The 21,183-nt window shown below is 46.8% G+C and overlaps 1 protein-coding gene across 4 annotated transcripts in view; it reads left to right on the top strand.

The window, feature by feature from the left end:
* Positions 1-17,877, top strand: part of LOC115081539 (oocyte zinc finger protein XlCOF6-like) — a 63,344-nt gene extending 45,467 nt beyond the window's left edge. Inside the window, exons 2-5 of one of the 4 annotated variants that reach the window (XM_029585974.1) lie at positions 5,772-5,898; positions 9,551-9,664; positions 13,074-13,187; positions 14,091-17,877. In XM_029585974.1, coding sequence (XP_029441834.1) covers positions 5,772-5,898; positions 9,551-9,664; positions 13,074-13,187; positions 14,091-15,649 — 1,914 coding nt within the window. In that variant the 3' untranslated portion in view covers positions 15,650-17,877. Of the gene's footprint in view, positions 1-5,771; positions 5,899-9,550; positions 9,665-13,073; positions 13,188-14,087 lie in introns of all 4 variants that reach the window. The other 3 variants (XM_029585973.1, XM_029585975.1, XM_029585976.1) reach the window with 3 other exon arrangements.
* The last annotated feature ends 3,306 nt before the right edge of the window (positions 17,878-21,183 follow it).

Below are 21,183 nucleotides of genomic sequence, written 5' to 3'. Positions count from 1 at the left end.
TTGATAAGAGGCAAGGCTTTGTAGCAACTCACACTGTCTCTTCAGCCTGCCCAGCCTTGTCTTCTTCTCTCAGCCGTGCCTTCATCCCTCCTGCCTCACCCCGCCACCTCTCTCCTGTCCTTGGGACAGATTATCAGTATTTACCTCAGCTCGGACCCTTGCCATCTCTGCCTGCCTCTGACCACATCCTGGGCTCTCGTTATCCCTGCCTGCTTCCGACCTCAGCGTTTTCCCAGATCCACTCTTCGGCCTACGTTCCAGAGACTGGGTTACAATAAAACCTACATAAAATCATAAGACAGTAGTTCCTGCTGACTTAAAATGAATAAACATAAGAACATGCCATACTGGGTCAGACCAAGGGTCCATCAAGCCCAGCATCCTGTTTCCAACAGTGGCCAATCCAGGCCATAAGAACCTGGCAAGTACCCAAAAACTAAGTCTATGCCATGCTACTGTTGCTAGTAATAGCAGTGGCTATTTTCTAAGTCGACTTAATTAATAGCAGGTAATGGACTTCTCCAAGAACTTATCTAATCCTTTTTTAAACACAGCTACACTAACTGCACTAACCACATCCTCTGGCAACAGATTCCAGAGTTTAATTGTGTGTTGAGTGAAAAAGTTATATATATTGAATGGTTATACTTTGATGCCACACATCCTCCGATGTTTGTTTGATATTCATTTGCATGTGTGTGTTGTTTACCCCACATCATCGGTTTACAATAGGCCTGAAACCATATGGGCTCCAAGTTGCATGATATGAAAAAATGCAAACTGATGCAAGAGAGGGAAGATACAGCGCTCTCGATCCTCAAGTGACCAGTTGTGAGCTGTGGAAAAGCTGGCAACCCTAATTCCTCCCCACCCCTCATTTCACTGCTAAGAAATAAATGTTTTAACCTTGACAGCGAAGGCCCCAGTACAGTGTGTGTGTGTGTGTGTGAGTGAATCTGGATGCAGTGTAGACAGTTTTAGTGAGTTTGAAAGCGTTTCAGGCCTGTGGTTTGTGTAACAAACTATAGTAGCAATTTTGAAAAGCCAGTTTAGAAAACCCATTGATCATTCAATGCAGCAATTTTCAAACATACAAAGGTAAATTGCATTTACACATATAAAACCCAGTTTTAAAAGTGTAAATAGTTTTGAAAATTGGGCCCGATGTGTGATATTGCACAATTTCACCCTTTGGGGCCAATGCAAAACAGCGCGCTCAGCCGAGCGCGCTGTTTAACCCGTGGATGTATGCGTGATTTGGACGCGTGTCCCCAGCCTCTTAGGCTATAAGGGGATTAGCGCGTCCAAAACACACGTCCAGCCCCCCCCCCCCCCCAAAAAAAAAAGTAATAGCGCTCATCACATGCAGATACATGTTGATGAGGCTATTAGTTATTCTCCCCAGATCTAAAAAAGAAATGCGATCTTAAGTCGGAGGAGCCAAAAGGTTAAAAAAAAAACAAATTTTTTTTTTAATGTGCGGGCGCTCACCACCGAGTGCGCTAGGAAAGAGGGCGCTCACCACCGAGTGCGCGCTAGGAAAGCGGGTGCTCAACACCGTGTGCGCGTTTTCCGCACTCTGTTGCATCGGCCCCCATATGCTAAGTGTAGCCAGACTTACCTCCTTCTATTGTGTACCCAGCATGCATCGATCCTTTGAAAATTCACCTGTTAGGTAGCGGGGAAATACTCACATACATCACTTATGTGCAAAAGTCAGCTTTGAAACTTATCCCAGGAAACACACACACACACTATTATGCTTACTGTTTGGTACGCATGGTTTTGCTGAGAGAATTTACCCATACATTTTAAAAATCCAAGCATCCCAACTCCACTCCAGAGTCCACCCCCCCGGATCGCCTCTCTCCGTTGCATGGAAAAGTGCCCACGTGCAGGGTATACTCACGCAATTTTATACACTGTATTGGTCACACAGTTTTCTTATGGGCCACTTCAGGGGGTAAAGCACTACTTGACTACTTTGCAAAATGGCCCTTGACGTGGTCACCTGTAATCCTGTAACTCTGCCACCAGCAGCCTGAGTCTGCAGGGACTTCTGAGAGGCTCCCGAGTGGCCTGCTGCTCTTCCTCCGATCTCTGCCAGGTCTCCCCAGTCAGTAACGTTCCCTGCCCTAAAGCCACATGGGCGGGTCGATAAGAACATGCCATACTGGGTCAGAGCAAGGGTCCATCAAGCCCAGCATCCTGTTTCCAACAAAGGCCAAACCAGGCCATAAGAACCTGGCAAGAACCCAAAAACTAAGTCTATTCCATGTTACTGTTTCTAGTAATAGCAGTGGCTATTTTCTAAGTCAACTTAACTAATAGCAGGTAATGGACTTCTCCTCCAAGAACTTATCCAAGCCATGGATTCCTCCTGTGTTTTTTTTTTCTCTTATGATTTAAAGGAAGACAGAGCCTGGCCTCCTACAAGACACACTCCAGATTGATTAAGCTCTCCCAGTAGAAGGGAGTAAGTCAGGAAAGTGCATATATTTACCTCTACTAACTTTTTAATTCATTAGATCGCTGCCCAGCAGCCTAACACCCCTCCTCTTCCTATCCCAGGAAGTTGGTTTCTTGTACTGGGGGAGAGGGAGGAGCAGTGGCTCTCATCCTTCCCTCCTTTCCCCAGAGGGAGTACCCCCTGGGAAGTCTGCGTACATGTACGGCGCGGAATTCCCCTCTTCTAAAAGCATTTTTATATTTTTTGTGCCGAATTTGGCTGCAGTTGGCTGGGCGGGAAACAGACTACCTGCATCCACCGGCCTATGCAGGCCACCGGCAGGGGCTTGTTCCCGCATCGGCCACGCCATGGGAGCCCACGTGACCCGGAAGGAGGCAGGTCACGTTGGCTCACGTAGGCAGGAGGAAGGCACGGGCATGCGGCCACATTGTTGGCCTATAAAGAGGCATGAGGAAAGCAAGTTGTGTCGCTGTTGGCCCCCGTGTGGCCAAAAAGGAAGCAGTTGGAGACAGCCAAGAGGGAGGCAGATGGGCAGTAGTGTCGGTGATGAAGGTGTCAGGCCTTTGGGATTGGGAGGATGGAAAGAGAGAGAGTAGAGGAATTCGGACCTTGGGGGTGGGGAGGGAAAGACAGCAGAAGGGATCAGGCCTGAGGGGGAGCAGGGCCGGAGTAAGAACATGGAGGATATTAGAGATGGGTTAGGAGTAAAAGCCACGAAGGTGCAGGGAGATGAAGAAGGCGCAGGGAGAAAGTTAGGGGTGTGGCAGCGGTTGGGCACAGCGAGTACAAGTCAAGAAAGAAGGAGAGCCGAGAGGGGTCGGAGTCAGGCCTAGGTTAGGGGGGGAAGAAAGAGTGTGGAAGGGGCTGGGTCCATGGGCCCCCGTGAGGTGCAGAGAGAGAGAGTGGAGGGCGTCAAGCCTGGGGGTGGAGAGGCAGGAGAGAGAGAGTGGATAGCAGAGGGTGGAAGAAGTTCAGACCAGTGGAGTAGGGAGAGCAGGTAGATGAAGGGTCTTATGACCCAGTCTTATAGCGTACTTCAAGGGGAATTGTGCACAAAAACATTTCAAATTCTACAGCTTTGACTCATAAAGTTGTATTTTTAATTAATTACTCAAAGACCCTGAGGCTGATTTCCCCAGGGTTTAGGTGCCTGACTTTGGGATTTAGGATTCTAAGTTGGCCCTTTTGAATAGTTGCTAGGGCCGAGTGCCTACATTTAGGCTTCTAGTTCTCTCCCACTCCTGTAGGTTTCAACTCCTTTTTCCACTTTGAGCCCTCTCCATCTGTCTATTCACCCCACCACCTCTCCAGGTGGCTGCCATTTTTCGACCCCCTCGGTAAATCCCCCAACCTCCTTTTGCACCAACTTTCCTTCCCGATTTCCCCTTTTTCCTTGAATCATCTTCCCCTTTCCCTCGTTCTTGGGTACTTTAATCTCCACATCAGTGACCCCTCTCTGTCTCTTTATGCCTCAAAAGTCCTTGGCCTCAATCTCCTCCTCTGACTTCCAACTCTGCTCTACCGCCCCATACTCACAGGCATGGCCACTGCCTTGACTTTAGCCCTTTCTTCCAACTGCTGTCTCTCTGTTCCACCTCGGTTCCTCCTCTCTCAGAACATAATCTGATCATTTTCACAGTAAACCAGCCTCCCTACAACCTCCTCCAGACACCACCAACAATCTTCAGGTCTCGGACTCTTGTATCCTTTCCACTACTTCTTCACCTCATCTCTCCTCTCCGCCACCACATTCTCCGAGTCCGCATTGAGGCAGTTTCTTCTTCTTACAGCACTATATTCTTCTCGGCTCTGCACAATCTCGCTCCTCTCCTCTCCTGTAAGGAGCACAGTGCATTAAAGTGTAAATCGTGTATTTGGGTCACAAAAATCAGTTAAGCCGCTTACAAACAAGGAGGCCAAGAACTGGTGAGATCCAGGCGTAATCATCTCAGATGAGCTGAAGGGTCCAGTGTGCTCAGGGTCATAAGTGGAGGCAGTATCAGCAGGAAGCAGTATTGCCCTTGACCAGCAGGGCCAGATTTACAGGCCTGGTGCCTTGAGCATTGGAGGGGCCCTCTCCAAACATTTGGTATAGTGGAGGGAGGAGGGGGGGGGGGGGGGGGGTGCTCTCACAGAAAATGAAAGTGGGGAGGGAGTAGTCTACTTAAGGTAATTTGAAAACGGGGCCTAAGTCCGACCTCCACCTGAGTACTGCGTACACTTCTGGAGGCCGAGCCCTCACCCAGATATTAATAGGAAGGAAGCAGTTCAGAGAAGGCCTGACAAAGTGATGCAAGGCCTACAACACAAACTCTACACAGAGACATTGAAAATCCTCTCACTGGAGGATAGAAAGTATAGGAGAGATGTAAAAGAAATGGTGAGATATTTAGCAGGCTTATATAGAGTACAGGAAAGTACAATTTGAAACGCTTCTTTACTGAGAGGGTGGTAGAGACCTGGAATATCCTGCAAGTGTAATTGCTGTAAACCAAAAGTGTGCCACGATATGAGACAGATACAGGGAACAGTGATAACAGCAGAGTCTAGAGGCTGGCTACAAGAAATAAGAAAGGGGGACGGTGGGGGAGTGGTTTCCTCTAGATATTGCTAGAAGTTCAGGAATTTGTGTGCTCAGCTATTCAAATTGCAGAGGACCGAAGATGGAAGACATCAAAGCTGATCTAGAGAAGAAGCGATATCCTGCAGGTGGTCAAGCTTGCCCAGCTAGCAGCAGGGTTATATTCTTACCTAAAACAGGGTACATGGGAACAACCAGGCAGACTTGGTGAGCTAAATGTTCGTAATCTGCTGTCATTTACTGTGTTGTTATGTTTCTTATTCTGGGAAAACACAGAATGTAATCACTCATCATCACCCAGACAAAACCAAGTCCCATAAAAGTGTTTCAGACTTACGGGAAATTTGTCATTTTGTTTAAAAGGTTGCTCCTCAGAATTAACATTGCTGCTGATGCCAACTGAGGGCACAAAAGATCCTTTTTAATATTTTGTGAACTCTAGAGCAGAGGTGGCGAATAACAGTGAGGAGTGCCACAAACAGGCCAGGTTTTCAGGATATCCACAACTAATATGCATGAGATAGATTTGCATACAGTGGAGTTCAGTGCATGCAAATCTTTATCATGCATGTTCATTGTAGATATCCTGAAAACTTGGCCTGTTTGTGCCTCTTGAGGACTAGAGTTCGCCATACCTGCTCTAGAGGCAGCGCGTCAGGAGTTTGTGCTGCTGTGCCTGAGGCTGAATGGGTGCTGAGCAGGTCCCTCTTCCTGTTCCAGGTCCCTGTAACCTTTGAGGACGTCGCTGTCTATTTCTCTGAGGATGAGTGGGAGATGTTGGAAGAATGGCAGAAGGAGCTTTACAAGGAGACCATGCAGGAGAATTATGAAACTCTGAAATCACTGGGTAAAGATTAAATTTTGTTCCATTATGAGAAGTTGTGCACTGAAATGCTGTGAATACCTTTAATCTGGGGTAACTAGAAATCTAACTGGCGTGTTCCCATTCTCATATACATAAACATTCAGTGGGTATTGGAGAGGGAATCGCAGTTACTGTGTGATTATCTGTTTCGTCCATTCTTCCTTTGGAAACCTGTTTCAGAATTTCTAGCAGAGTGTTCTGGTGCAAGGTCCCAATGTGTTTATAATAACTTAATGCAGTGTTTCTCAACCACTGGGGCCTGGCAGCACTTTTGCCAGTCCATGGATTGGCAGTCGTCAGAGGAGGAGGAGGCAGACCCATGCTGCATCTGCCTTCTGCAGCCACACAGGTAACCGGTTGTCTTCCAGCCGCCCGTAGCAACCAGTGCGACATTCTCTACCGCCCTAAACCCCAGGGTCAGAATGGTCCCGGTAGTAGGATTCACTCTGGGGCCCCACCAGCACTGCACACTCCCGCTGCTGCATCCAGCCGTGGGGATAGACGTCTGGCACTCTCTGGCTCTTCAGTACTCCTGGCACTAACGGGCTGGTCGGGCCAGCAGACTAAACATGAACACTGGGCTCAGCTGGCTCTGCAAATAAACACCAAAAGAAAAAAAACACAACCCTTCCAAAGGGTATCTGGCTATGCAGCCACAAAGGCTGCTGGAAGCACCAGACCCTTTAAAGGGCAGCATCTACCCCCACTGCTACCAGTGTAAATATTTTTAGCCCCTGGAGCGGCAGTTACTACCTTTAACCGAACACAAGGGGGTAACCTGCATGGCACAGCGGTTACTATCATTGGCAACTTGCTGGGCAGACTGCATGGAGCATTTGTTCTTTATCTGCCGATCATTGCTATGTTACTATCGGGCCGATACAGTAAAAAACGCGGGAGAGCAGGCGAATGCCCGCTCTCCCGGCGCGTGCACAGGACACTCTCCTGTGCACGCGATCCAGTAAAAAAAATGTATTTAAATTACGGCCAGCGGTAAAAAGAGACGCTAGGGACACTTGCGCATCCCTAGCGCCTCTTTTCGGACAGGAGCAGCAACTGTCAGCGAGTTTGACGGCCGACGCTCAATTTTGCCGGCGTTGGTTCGCAAACCCGCTGACAGCCACGGGTTCGGAAACCGGACGCCGGCAAAATTCAGTGTCCGGTTTTCAAGCCACGGGAATTTTTTTTTTTTTTACTTTTTTAAACTTTTGGGACCTCCGACTTAATATCGCCATGATATTAAGTCGGAGGGTGCATAGAAAAGCAGTAAAAACTGCTTTTCTGTGCACTTTCCCGGTGCCTGGAGAAATTAGCGCCTACCTTTGGGTAGGCGCTAATTTCTGAAAGTAAAATGTGCGGCTTGGCTGCACATTTTACTTTCTGTATCGCATGGGAATGACTAATAGCGCCATCAACATGCATTTGCATGTTGATGGCGCTATTAGGTTCGGGGGGGGGGGGGTTGGACGCACGTTTTGGCCACACTATTACCCCTTACTGAATAAGGGGTAAAGCTAGCGTGTCGAAAACGCACGTCCAAATGCCGGCTAATAGTGCGCTCCGTTGGAGCGCACTGTACTGTGTGGCCCGTATGTTAGGTAATGTTATGAAACCGAGGCACTGAGTTATAACATCTGTGCAGTACCAAGTCTCATTTAAAGCCTCCTGCACTTTGATCCTGTTACATCTCAGGAGCTAAGCAGAGCTGGGCCTGTTTAGTTCTTGGAAAGGAGACCTCGAGGGATTGCAGGGCACCGGGTGCTGTAGGAGATCCCGAGAGTGGTCCAGTAGGGGACCCTTCTTTTTCTGAATCCACGTTGAAGTGGTTCCCAAGAATTGTGTTGGGTGCTTTTGCAGCTGGGGACAGTAGGTTTGGACGAGGTATGAAACTGAGGCCCTTTCTGCTCTAATGTCATTAAATAACACCGGGGATTTATTGCAAGAGAGCTAAAACCAACAAGGTGTAAAGGGTGGGCACGGATGTGAGTCCTCGGTGCTGCGCTGTCATTGACGCAGCCTCGCAGGTGAACCTGAGAAGCCTACGGCGGCAGCTGCGGACGCGCCCCGTAGTGGGATAGGCTGGAGCTTCGCCTGTACCGGCCGCATCACCTGCAGGTTAGGCCCTTGGGTCACGGCGGCCGGCGGGTCCTAGGCGGGTCCCTTGGGCGGTGGCTGGAGAGAGAATCCAGAAGTATGCTGGGGTCAGGGCTGGCAGCAAACAGACAGGAACGGAGACGGGGCCAAGGTCGGGGCAGACGGCAGACGAGAGGTCAGGACCAGGCAGCAGGCAAAATGTAGTCGGGTTCAGGCAGGAGGTCAGAATCCAAGAGGTCAGGCCAAGGGTGGCTGGAGACGCACTGAAGACACTGGGCGAGATGGACAAGGAAGGGCTGGACAAGGCTGTAGAAGACTAGGAAGGCTGGACAAGGCAAGGCAGAAGAACGCAAGGCACTCGGGAATGCTGGCAAGACGCGCTGCAAAGTACGAGGCCCGATGCTCCTCTGAAGGAGCCTTAAGTACAGGAGTGCCAGTGATGTCATCAGGAAGCGCCGTGGTATGTTTCCCGTCATGGGCCCTTTAAGACAGGGCATTCGGGCACGTGCGCCTGTAAGAAGTCCGGAGGAGCGGCGCCTGGCAGTGTCCCGTGCCGCGCCGAGTGGCATCTGATCTCCGAGGCGGCATTGGAGGTGGGTGTGAGGTGGCCCGCAGGGGCTGCCTTGCAAGCTGCCAAAAGTAACGCATGATTACTGAACTCGAACACAAAGGAGGCAGATTTTCAAAAGGTTAACACGTGCCGGGCCTAAAGCCCCGGGACGCATGTAAGTCCCGGGGCTTGCAAAAAGGGGTGGGGCGGGGTGGGGGTCAGAGGCTCCCGGCACAATGGCCATTTGCCGCTGTGCCGGGGATCGCGCGCCGGCAGTCGGCCGTCGCGCGCAACTTACTTTAGCCCCAGGGCTGAAGTAAATTTTAAAACAAAAGAAAAAAAAAAGAAAAAGGTAGGGGGGAAAGGGCGGGGGAGGTAGGGGAAGGGAAGGTGGGGGTAAGGGAAGGCAGCGTGGCTCGGCACGGGCTCGGCGCACGCAAGGTGCACAATTGTGCACCCCCTTGCGCTCGCTGACTCTCGATTTTATAACGTGCGCGCGCATGTTATAAAATCGGGCATACGTGTGTGTGCGCCGGGCAGCGCACACAGGTCTGAAAATCTACCCCAAACTGTGTAATCTGGCAGCTGACAAAAAATCTCTCCCATAGGAAGAACCTATTTAACTTCTGAAAGATCCCTGCCTCTCAGCATCCCTGCAGGTATCACTTCTGATGTACATTTACATTTACAAAAAATATAATAAGAATTAAACAATCTTGACATTTGAGGCTTTTTGGAAACTAAGCTGCCTGCCTTTCTGTCTCCATTTAATTTTTCAAGCTTAAATGTTTTAAGCTTGAAAACCACCTCGCCTCCACGTGTTTGTTTATTTATTGATATCTGTAATATTTCTGCATCCATTCAGAATGAGCTTCACATTGTGTTTGAAGATCCGTTCTCTCTCTCTCTCTGTACGAACATTTTAATTTGAAAAATGATTTTCTTTCATTTTGGAGAAACCTGATGCGATTTCTTTTTGGCTTGGCACAGGCCCTTCGTGTGAGAAGCCTTCTCTGATATCAAAGATTGAGCGTGAGGAAGCTCCGTGGGTCAGGGAGCAGCAGGACCCGAGAGGCAGGAGAAGACTGGAAAGCTCCTGGAGAGGTGAGGGGAGAGCTCAGGGGCAGGAGAGGAGCCTGGGGCCTCCTCCTCTCTGTCATCCATCCTGTGAACAGGAAGAGGTGGTCTTCCTGTTCTTAAAGGGTTTTGTCGTTTTGGTGGCCTTTCGTGCCCACAGACCCTGGTGAATTCCAGAGGTTTGGCCGAGCGTTGGTTATCCTGTGATGGAAAATGCGGAGCTCAAATAGGGGGCAAGCAGGCCGCTGATGAATGTTACAGGAGAGGCAGGGGAAAGTCCCATCTTTAGCCCCACAATTAGAAACACTTCTTCCTGCTCCACCTTATTTTATTTTATTTATTTATTTAGAGTTTTTCTATACCGGCATTCGTGATTAGAAACCACATCATGCCGGTTTACATACAACGAGGGGGTGTGAACAAAAACGGAATATAAACAAGTGCAAAGAGATCTTAAAGTTACAATGCAACAAGGATCATATAACTGGGGAGAGAATTAGAGTAAGATAACCGAGCAGTTAGGATAAATTATTTACATTATATTGTGAAGTCTCTTATAAGATGTTGCTTCCCCCATGGCTCAGGACTGACACCGGAAGCATGATCCTGCTTTAAGTAAACGGTATGCAGTATTCTTGATTTCACCTCAACCTTTCCAGCATGGTTTTCGGTTTCTTTGAGTACTCGGTAGTTCAAATATGGAGTTTAGCTGCTTGTCCTAACAATGCTGTACGCATCTTGAGGGTGAAGACAGTGGCTACATGACTGAGGGGGAGACAAGTCGCTCAGCCGACTGTTGAACAGATTTTAGGGGAGGAGCGAGTCGCAGTCGTCTAAACAGGAGGCGTTAACAGAGTGGAGGAGCATTTTGACAGTGGGCTCGGAAAGAAAGAGGCAGATTTTAGCAGTGTTATAGAAGAAGAAACAACACGTTTCATATGTGTGTGTGTGTAGACAAGGAAGGAGAGAGAGAGAGAGGCATCAAAGATGCCCCCGAGGTTACGGGCTGAGAGACTTGGGAGGATATGGGAGTGCGATCCACGGAGGGGAAGCATGTTCGTGGGAGGATGACAAGAAGATGATATAAGCAGGCAGAGTTTTGAGACTGGATTATCGATGACATTTCTGGTGTAGCGACGTAGATCTGGGAGTCGTCAGCATCAAAGTGGTTCCGAAAGCCATGGGAGGAGATGGGAGCACCAAGGGAGGAGGAGGAGGAGGAGAAGAGGGCCCAGGACAGAGCCTTGAGGTGCACCGACTGATAGTGGAATAGCAGTAGAGAAAGAACCGCTAGAGGAGACAGTAAAAGTACAATGGGAGAGGTCAGAAGAAAGGCAGGATAGAGCAAAGTGCCGAAATCCAGTCGCGTGCAGCGTGCCAGGGCGTAGATGGTGATCGGCAGTGTCAAGACCAGCAGGATCAGTGGAGGAGGAGGAAGAGGATGAGTAAAGATCCTTAGCCTTGACCATGAAGAGGTTGGTGCAGACACTGGCAAGCGCGATCTCCGTGGAATATTAGAGGGCAACAGCCAGGATGGAAACGGCTTTGTTTATTTATTTATGTTCCAGAAGGGTTGAGAGGAAGGGAAATTAAGAGAGCAGAAACGGAGGGCAGTTTGGATGCAGAAGGGAGGAGGGAGGTGGCACAATAGTTAGCAGGGCGGGAAAGGTCCACTGGTTTCAGAAAAGTAAGAGAGGATGGCAGGAGAACAAGAGGAAGGGGAGGTGAAAGAAGTGGGGGTGGAGGAGGCGGTCGGGTGCAGGGTTCGTGATTGATCCAGTCGGTCATCCATCAATCCAGTTCCTTATGTCTCTAGTGACACCGGAGTTTCGGCTCGTTCCTCTCTCCTGAGATGGGAGGGTCCTCCCAAGGGTTTCTGAATCTCTTAGTGGCTCGATCAGCCCGCATTGCCGGCAGGAAACGTATCCCCCCCACCTCTTTAGCCATAAGGAAATGTTAGGAACCTGACTAATGTGTGGCAATGAAAATGGAGAGGACCAGCAGGAGGTCCATCAAAGCCTGTCCTGATTCGCAACTTTTGTCACCTTGTTGAAGAACTCGGTCAGGTTGGGCAGGATCTTGAAATCATGTGGTCTAGGGCACTGGTTCTCAACCTTTTTTCTGTGGGGACACACCTGACAGATGGTTCTCACATGCGTGACACACTGAACACGTGATCGTCACGGGGCTAGATGTAAAAGTACAGTTTGTATCCACGGGAACCCCCCTGACCCACAATAATGGATGTAAAGCAGAATTATGACATTCCCCATACAACTCACCCTACAAAAAAGATATTCTGGTTCTGGTGTCATCTCAGTAACAGCAACTCAAACTCCTTCTACTTCCAGGCTCAATAGCCCTACTTATGAAAAGACAGCAGTTTACCACCAATGCATGTCCTCTTGAGAAAACACAACAAATAAGACTGATAAACGCTTACATGCTAGTAAAATATCTCGGTAACAGACACAGAACCGACCTAACATACTCCCAGGATCTGTAGTAATGCACATAAACTAATCCGCACACAGTTACACCTGTATTATGGAATACACTCAAACAGGAGCAACCCTATCTATGAAAAGGCAACACTACAAATATTAAATCAGGCCCTAAAAACCAATACACCCCCTATTAGGAAAACAGAACAAGCCAAGCTGCTATAGATCCCAACACAGAAATAAATGTATAACTATACTAATAAGCAGAATAAATGTTTCACAACAACTATGAACAGAATAATATCCAACAATTAAAAACTCATTAAAATTATTTAAAATTCTCCAAACACCAATAAGATATTTCAAAACAGCAGACACATCACATAATATTCAGTAATTAAAATGGCAATCAATCAAGAAAAATAAACTTAAAAAGTCACCTTTACTAACCCCCTCCAGCAGCTCTCCTACTCCTCTTCCATGCAGGCCAGTAGCACACACCAGAAGCAGCAGTGGCTGAAGCTCTGAACTCATGGTCCTCTTCCTTAGGGCTCATGACCAGTCTCTCTGTCTCTCACACACACACATATCAGTTACACCCCCATGACCAGTTTCTGTCTTTCACACACCAGTCACCTTCCCGATCAGTCTCTCTCTCTCATGCACACACACACAGGCTTCCCACTTCCATGTTCTATCTTACATATACAGGCTTCTCACTCCCAAGCTGTGTCTCACACACCCCCCAGGTTTCTAACTCCTATGTTAGCTCTCTCCACATGCACAAGCTTCTCATTCCCATAATCAGGTTCTCTCTCTCTCTCTCTCACACACACACACACACACACACACACACACACACACACTCTCCAGTCATCTCCCTGACCAGTCACTTCCATTGTGCTCAATGCTAATATGTTATTTGTAGAAAATAAAACAATTTTGTTAATCGAGGAAAGTGATGATGTAGTTCTCTTTTTTCCCGGGAACAGACTCTCCAGCCGAGAAACCTGATCAGACAGTAAGGACTGAGCAGGAGGAAGATTCCTGTGTCTGGGATCAGCAGGACCCAAGAGAGAGTGGGTGGTGTGAGAGCTCCTGCACAGGTGAGTGACAGCTCGGGTAGAGGAGGGGACTCCTGCGTTAAGTGCCTGTGCAGCCTCGGGGGGGCGACCCCCTCTGTATCTGTATGGGGGACGAGCTCCTTCACACAGGATTTTATCATCATCGGTGGCTTTCTCTTCCTTCAGAGCATCTCTTTTTCTACTTATACATTATTCTTAATGGCTTTAATGTGGCATTAATAGATCTGACATTTAGCTACCAAAGAAAAGAAATAATTATGTTTTCAGGAACTAAGTTCGTCCTCTTAATTTGACATTTTATATTATAAATCTAAGGAGTCTGGGTGTATGCTGGAGGATAGGAAATGTACACAGCCTTGAGCACGGGCTTTAAATTCCCAACTAATTCATCACAGGCAGAGGCTAAAGGAGCACAGAGAAAGGGTGAACAGATCCTCCATGAGCAAAGACGTCTTATTGGCTCTTCCTCAGAGACCCACCTTCAAATCTTTTGGTTTATTTAATCACCCTGCCGTGTCCAAATGCACCAGTCCTCTAGCAGTAATAATACATAATGTATCATCACGTAAAAAAGGAAGTCATCTGCATTCAGTCTGATGACCTTTTATCACATCCCTGTTGATTATATATTTATTTATTTATTTATTTTAAGTTTTTCTATACCGGCATTCGCGATAAATATCGCATCATGTCGGTTCACAATTAACAAGTGGATAGGAACAAAATCAAAATATATGAGTGAGTACATTGGATTTAATAGTTTATCTGTCCAAAACGCCATTTCTTTCTGAAACTCTTTGACGGAATAAAACGCATGCCCTTAGCTCTCCATTGCACATTCAGCTCTGAAGGTCTGAATATGGGGCCTGATAATGTTTCCTGTGCCTATGATTTTACTTCTGCACTTTCTCGCTTACTCAGCAGGTTATGAGATCACTCATGAAAATAAGAAGCAGCAGACAGGATGTGCTGAGAACCCGGAAACCCACAAGATGCTCCCAGAAAGAGTCCAAGAAAGGTTTATCCAGGAGTCAGAGGGCAGACGAGACTGTGGGAAAGGGTCTGAATCAAGAAAAGAAACGAGGATCGAAAAAGGCGAAAAAGACAGTACTTCTGGAAAATTAACAATTGCTACTAGACCACAGCCAAGTAGAGAACGGAAGTTGGACACTGGCACATTGTGGGAGGAAAAGGACACAAGAAAAGGCAACGTCATCTCTTACCAGATAAGACACACTAGGGATCTAAGAATGCTCCAGAAGATATATGGAGATGATAAACTATGCTGTGAAGACTTCAAGCAAAGAATGGAGGTAACACAACCTCAGAGGATCCACATGGGAAACAATTCACATGTATGTTTGGAGTGTGGTAGAGGTTTTAATCATCAGTGGGAATTTCAAAAACACTGCAGAAGCCATATGGGAGGGAAACCATTTACCTGCCCCATTTGTGAGAAGAGTTTTACTTGGAAATCAGTTTTTAAAGACCATCAAAGGATACATACAGGGGAGAGACCATTTACATGTCTAGAATGTGGTAAAACCTTTAACAAGCGATCAATTTTAACCTGCCACCAGAGGATACACACAGGCGAGAAACCATTTACATGTCCAGTATGTGGTAAAAGTTTTAATAAGAAATCACATTTAAATGCCCATCAAAAGATTCATACAGGAGAAAAACCATTTACATGTCCAGATTGTGGTAAAAGTTTTACTCATAAATCAGATTTAAAAAATCATCAGAGGAGTCATACAGGGGAAAAACCATTTAAATGTCCAGTTTGTGAGAAAAGCTTTACTCGTAAATCAGTTTTAAAAGACCATCAGAGGATCCATGTAGGTGAAAGACCATTTATATGTCCAGACTGTGGTAAAAACTTTAAAAAGAAGACATGTTTAACATCCCACCAGAAGCAGCATACAGGGGAAAAACCATTTATATGTTCAGATTGCGGTAAAAACTTTAGTAAAAAATCAGATTTAAATTCCCATGTAAAGATTCATACTGGAGAGAAACCATTCACATGTACAGATTGTGGTAAAAACTTTACGCATAAATCAGATTTAAAAGTTCATCAGAGGATCCATACGGGGGAGAAGCCATTTACATGTCCAAACTGTGGTAAAAGCTTTACTCATAAATCAAGTTTAATAGCCCATCAGATAACTCATATGAAAGAGAAACTATTTCCATATTGTGGGAAGTATTTTACTCAGAAATCAGATATAAAAGGCCATCAGAAGATCCATACAGGGGAAAAACCATTTATTTGTCCAGAGTGTGGTAAAAGCTATAGTAGGAAATCAGGTTTATATGTACACCTGAGAATTCATATAGGAGAGAAACCAGACTGTGGTAAACAGTTTGCTAAGGAATCATTTTTAACAGCACAACACAGGATCTACCAGAGTAAGACAGATGAACATATGGAACCAAAACTTGTTGATGCTGAATATAGCCATCGTGACCAATTGTAGGAAAAGTTAATACCTCAGTATAGAATGGATTGACTATAAAAAGCTCTTGGATAACAAATTGCCGAATGTGCACAGTGAATCCTGGACTGATCAAGAACATCAAATTCACCATGATAATGTGATAGACTCTATGCCACCTGAATTATAAAGATAGATAATATGTCATTCGTAACATTGAGATCCAATGAGGAATATTTCAGGCAGTTCCCCCATCATCATTCTTGTTTTGTCAGGCACTGAATCCGCTGAGTTCTCTCATTAACTCCTTGGGCTGTGGATTTAGCCTTATTTCTAGAGACATTAATGAAACACAGATAACATCACAACTACTATTTGTCGCTGATTCTAGCTTTGGTGATCGTCAACTGGTGTATCAACTCCTTATAGTAAAGAGTGTCTCAGAAGACGTCTGGAGAAACTGAAAGTCTCTTTGTAATATAAAGGGAACTTGAGCAAGAAGATGCATCTAAATATCTAGGTGTGGATGATGGCGCAACAATCCAGCATAAATTATTGAGAGATAAGACCAGTAAAGAATATTATCAGAGGCTGAAACTGATATTGAGAAGGGCTTTAACAGCAGAGAATGGAATGCAAGCTATCAATCAACTTGGCATCCCCTGCACCTGGACAAAGCAGAGCAAAGAGTATTGGAGCAGCTTACTCTGAAATGGGGATAGCCACATGGCCTTGTTTTTCGTGCCAATTTTCTTGATTTCTTTGGTGTGGGAGAATGGCCAAGGGTGAAGACACAGGGTGAATGCCCGTAAGCCCCAGTGCGTTTGCCACTGCTGGTGTGTTGGTTTACTGGTCCCACTGCTGCTTACTGTGCCGGCTTCGTGGCTCCCTTTTGTCTCTGCCCCCTGTTGACCAATCTCGGGGAGGGGGATAAAGGCAAGAGAGTGAGGGGGATGAGTGTTATGTGTCTGTGTCTGTGAGTTAATGACCCAAAGGAAGAGTGGGGGGGTGGAGAGAGGATGAAGCAGGAGAGTGTGAGGGTCAGAGGGAGGGGAGAGCGAGTAATTGAGGAGATCAAAGGGAGGGCAAAAGAGTGAGTGAGCAGATCAGAGGGGCTGTGATTGCTTGGAGAAGTGGGGGAAAGAATGAGTGGGATCAAATGTGATGCGGGGTTGAGTGAGGGGATTAGAGGAGCTAAGGTGTGAATGATCAGAATTGGGGGGCAGTCTGTGAAGGAGGGGATCAGAGGGTTTGGGGATAGAGTGAATGAGGAGAGGGGCTAGAAGGGGGCAAATGAGTACATGTGGTGGTCCATCCTCCTTCCTCCAAGGAGGCAAAGAACAGGCCATACTTTTGGTTTGTAAGTCATCATGTGTTGGAGAACGGGGCAATACATGCCAGTCTGCTCTTATTTCCCAAGACAGAGGAGACTGCCTGGGTCAGAGAGGGGAGGTCTGTGCCTTACTTGCTGAATAGGGAGAGTAGGAAAGTAGGTGGAGAGAGTTGAGGGCTACCAGGGATTAAGGATGAGACTCGGAAGCCCTAGGATCACTGGGCCATTCATATTGGGGGGGGGGGGGGGTGTGCAGCAGAGGCTGAGGATCAGGATCCTTTTTACTCTCCTCCTCATTACTCCAGTGCTCCTCCATCCCCCAGCTATCCTTCACCCTCCAGTACTCACCAAGCAAAGAGTGGATGGGGATTGAGCACTGATGAGGACTGGGGATGGAGGAGCACTGGGATGAGGGTGTGAGGGTGTGTGGGTGTGTGTGTTGATGTGGGGAGAGGGAGTTCACACTGTGCCATGCTCCAGCTCTCTCCTCCTCCCCCTGCCCCCCCTTCCCCCTTTTCCAAATTCTGCTTCCTTTTTGTCTGCAAATTAAACCCTGCTTGGACTCAGAAGTAAATCAAGGCCTCACACAGGAATTGTTAAGAAGAAGGGAAACTTAAAGAGGAGAGATTGATAATTGCAGCACAGAACTGTGGGCTATGGTCAAAGACTGGTGAAAGAGATAGAAGCGGATTTTTTAAAAAAAACAGAACTAGAAACAGTTACACATTTCATGATTGGGTGCGACGGCATGATGTCCGAAGGCCTGGATCCAGAACGGCAACACATGGAAGTCCAGGATCTATAAAACAGATGTTTTTAGGATTTGGTTTGTAATTTCCTTGCTGCTGTTTTCTCGTTCTGTATTTCTGTACTTGACGTGGTATCGCCCTTAATTCAGTATAATTCTGTAACTGACAAATTACAATAAATAAAAAGTAAAAAAACAAACTGAGCAGGAGCTGGTTACAGAAGCTGAGGGTAATGATGAAACAGCCCCCATAGCTACTGCTTGCGAGTACTTTTTATCCACAGACCTGACCAGATTATTCGTAGTGGGGTAGATTTTAGAAAAGTACGCCGGATTTTATAAGATATGCGCGGCTACGGCGTATCTTATAAAATCGGCGCACGCAAAAGGGGTGCACATTTGTGCACCTTGCGCGTGCCGAGCCCTGTGCGCGGTGCCTGTACCCTCCGAGGCCGCTCCGAAATCGGAGCGGCCTCGGAGGGAACTTTCCTTCGGCCTCCCCCCAGCCCTGTCTATACCCCCCCTACCTTTATCGTGAAAGTTACGCCTGTGCCACTCGGCCGCCGCCACGCGATTCCCCGGCCCGGGAGCGATATCGGAGACCTCGACCACGCCCGGGAAACGCCCCCGGGCCGGAACCACGCCCCCCGGAATGCCCCGAACGTCGCACCGCCCCCCCCCCGACACGCCCCCCTAGCATAGCCCCCAGGACTTACGCGCGTCCCGGGGCTTGCTCGGCGCGCGCAGGGGGGTGTTTTAAAGGGTTACGCCCATAACCTATGCACGTAACCCTTTTAAAATCTACCCCAGTGGATTTGGGTGTAGAAATTTGGTTTGCACGTTTGCGAGTGCGCCCAGCACCCTTCCCCTCTCCATGGCATACAAGCACGAAATTATGCCTGCTTTGCCCAGCAATATCGCTGTTTCACCAACAGGAACTGATGTGTGTGTGCTGGAGGGGGGTTGTTATCATGAAGTTTCGATTTCCCATGCTGCTTTCTTATTGATTCATTTGAAATTCTTACGCTGATCTCATTGGATGTTTGTGTTCGTTGCTTATTGGTTCATTTACATTCATTTCCGTGGGTGCTTTATTTTCTGATTTGTTCTGATTGATAAGTAGGAGGAGTTTGCCTTTTAAATAAGGGGTGAGCAAACGTTTTGTAGCCGCTGACACCCCCCCCCCCTTTCCATCCATGCCATTGGTTGGGCCCCCCTCCTCAAGTTGCATTATATCATACATATACTGTACATACCCATAGGAAGGGTTATCCTGACTTCCTGGCCAGGTGTCAGAATCTCTCACCAACCAATTAGCTGTTGAATTATTTGTCAAGTAGCAGGTGATCACACTGCCAGCCAGCAGCTCAAAGACCCATTTTTGCATTCTCTTCTAGTTGCTGAAAGGAGCAAACCAATACACACACAGTGAGGCACACATCACACTCAGAGAGTCACAGGCACACTGAGATAAAGTCAGACAAAGAGAAACATAAGATATATTACACCCAGGCAGAGGCAAAGAAACAGGGACACACTGACTCCCCACATCCAGAGGCAGAGAAACAGATACAGAAACATCATAACCAGATTCAGAGAGACACGCTCCACCCTCAGATGCATAAAGAAACAGACACACCACCTCCTACAAGGTAGACACAAACACATTATTTATTTGATTTATATTGCGTCTTTCAGCCACTTGAAAGCAGATTACATTGAAGTAGTGTAGATATTAGGCTCACAATCTAAGTACATCCAAACAGACAACAACCAACAGAGATTATACAGGCAGAGAGGCCCAAAAAGACACAGATACACCACACCATCTTACCCCGAGAAATACACACCACAGCAGACAGATCTACCACAGGTCCCACTACAGCTTGCCAGAGAGGCAGATATATGACCCCACACATAGATACTGTCTTGGTATAAATCAAATATTCCCTTGAGGTAAATTCTGCTCTATTGCTGCTTCTGCACAAGTATTTTTATGTACCCAATATACTTGAATTTAGTGAGCCCCTTCTATTTTTCCCTATATACCTTTTTGAGCATTTCTTCCTGTAACACTACCTATTGGTTGCTTTACCTATAGTTTAGTCACAAGCGCTCACAGATGTGCTCTGGTAGTGTGACACTTCTGTTCACCTAAGCCCATTTCTGTCTATGACCAGAACGTCTTATTTTTGCAATACTTTTATAACTTGACACCCCATAACCAGAGAGATACACATCCCATAACTAGACCACATTCAGATAAAGACACAGACAGACATCCTGAGGTCCATATTCAAAACACCATTTAGAAGATAACATAATAAGTTACCCATCTAAATGGCTAACTCAGCTATATTCAGCCCGTATCCAGCTAAATTCCTGCCAGGTAACTAGGTACCCGGCTCTGGGAAGCCGGGCTCAGCACAGCAGCTTTTGGGGGTTTATTGTTTTTAAATGACTAGGCCTGCAGCAGCCGGAAGGCTTGTTCATGCTCCCTGTTTTAAATGACAAAGAGCATGGGCTTCTACATTTTAAATGTCATTTTATGGTAAACTGTGTATGTAAGAGGTAAGCAGAGTATAAGGCCTTATCCGTAATGTGGATAAGGAAAAAGCCTTCAAGAACAGAAAACAATTGGAATTCATCCCCATGGAGACTTCCTTTGCCTGACCCCTCTTTTATGCTCCCTGTCCACATCTGCTGCACATTTCTCACACTAATGCCACAGCTAGGCCTTTGGTCTTCCACCTTAAGAAAGGTGGAAAGAAGGCAAACACTTACCGGCATGGTTAAAAGGGGAGGTGAAAGAAGCTATTTTAGCCAAAAGATCTTCATTCAAAAATTGGAAGAAGGATCCAACAGAAGAAAAGAGGATAAAGCATAAACGTTGGCAAGTTAAATGTAAGACATTGATAAGACAGGCTAAGAGAGAATTTGAAAAGAAGTTGGCCGTAGAGGCAAAAACTCACAGTAAAAACTTTTTTAAATATATCGAAAGCAGAAAGCCTGTGAGGGAGTCAGTTGGACCGTTAGATGATCGAGGGGTTAAAGGGGCACTTAGAGAAGATAAGGCTGTTGCGGAAATATTAAATGATTTCTTTGCTTCGGTGTTTACTGAAGAGGATGTTGGGGAGATACCCGTAATGGAGAAGGTTTTCATGGGCAATGATTCAGATGGATTTTCAGAAGGCGTTTGACAAAGTTCCTCATGAGAGGCTTCTAGGAAAAGTAAAAAGTCATGGGATAGGTGGCGATGTCCTTTCGTGGATTACAAACTGGCTAAAAGACAGGAAACAGAGAGTAGGATTAAATGGACAATTTTCTCAGTGGAAGGGAGTGGACAGTGGAGTGCCTCAGGGATCTGTATTGGGACCCTTACTTTTCAATATATTTATAAATGATCTGGAAAGAAATACGACGAGTGAGGTAATCAAATTGGGATGAAACTCCCAGGAATGGGAGATTTACAAACCCAGCCCTGGATGGCTGCCC

Source organism: Rhinatrema bivittatum, unplaced genomic scaffold, assembly GCF_901001135.1.
Source record: "Rhinatrema bivittatum unplaced genomic scaffold, aRhiBiv1.1, whole genome shotgun sequence".
NCBI classification, from domain to species: Eukaryota; Metazoa; Chordata; class Amphibia; order Gymnophiona; family Rhinatrematidae; genus Rhinatrema; species Rhinatrema bivittatum.
The sequence above is the reverse complement of the archived record's forward strand: the minus strand, read 5'-3'. Positions and strand labels throughout refer to the sequence as shown.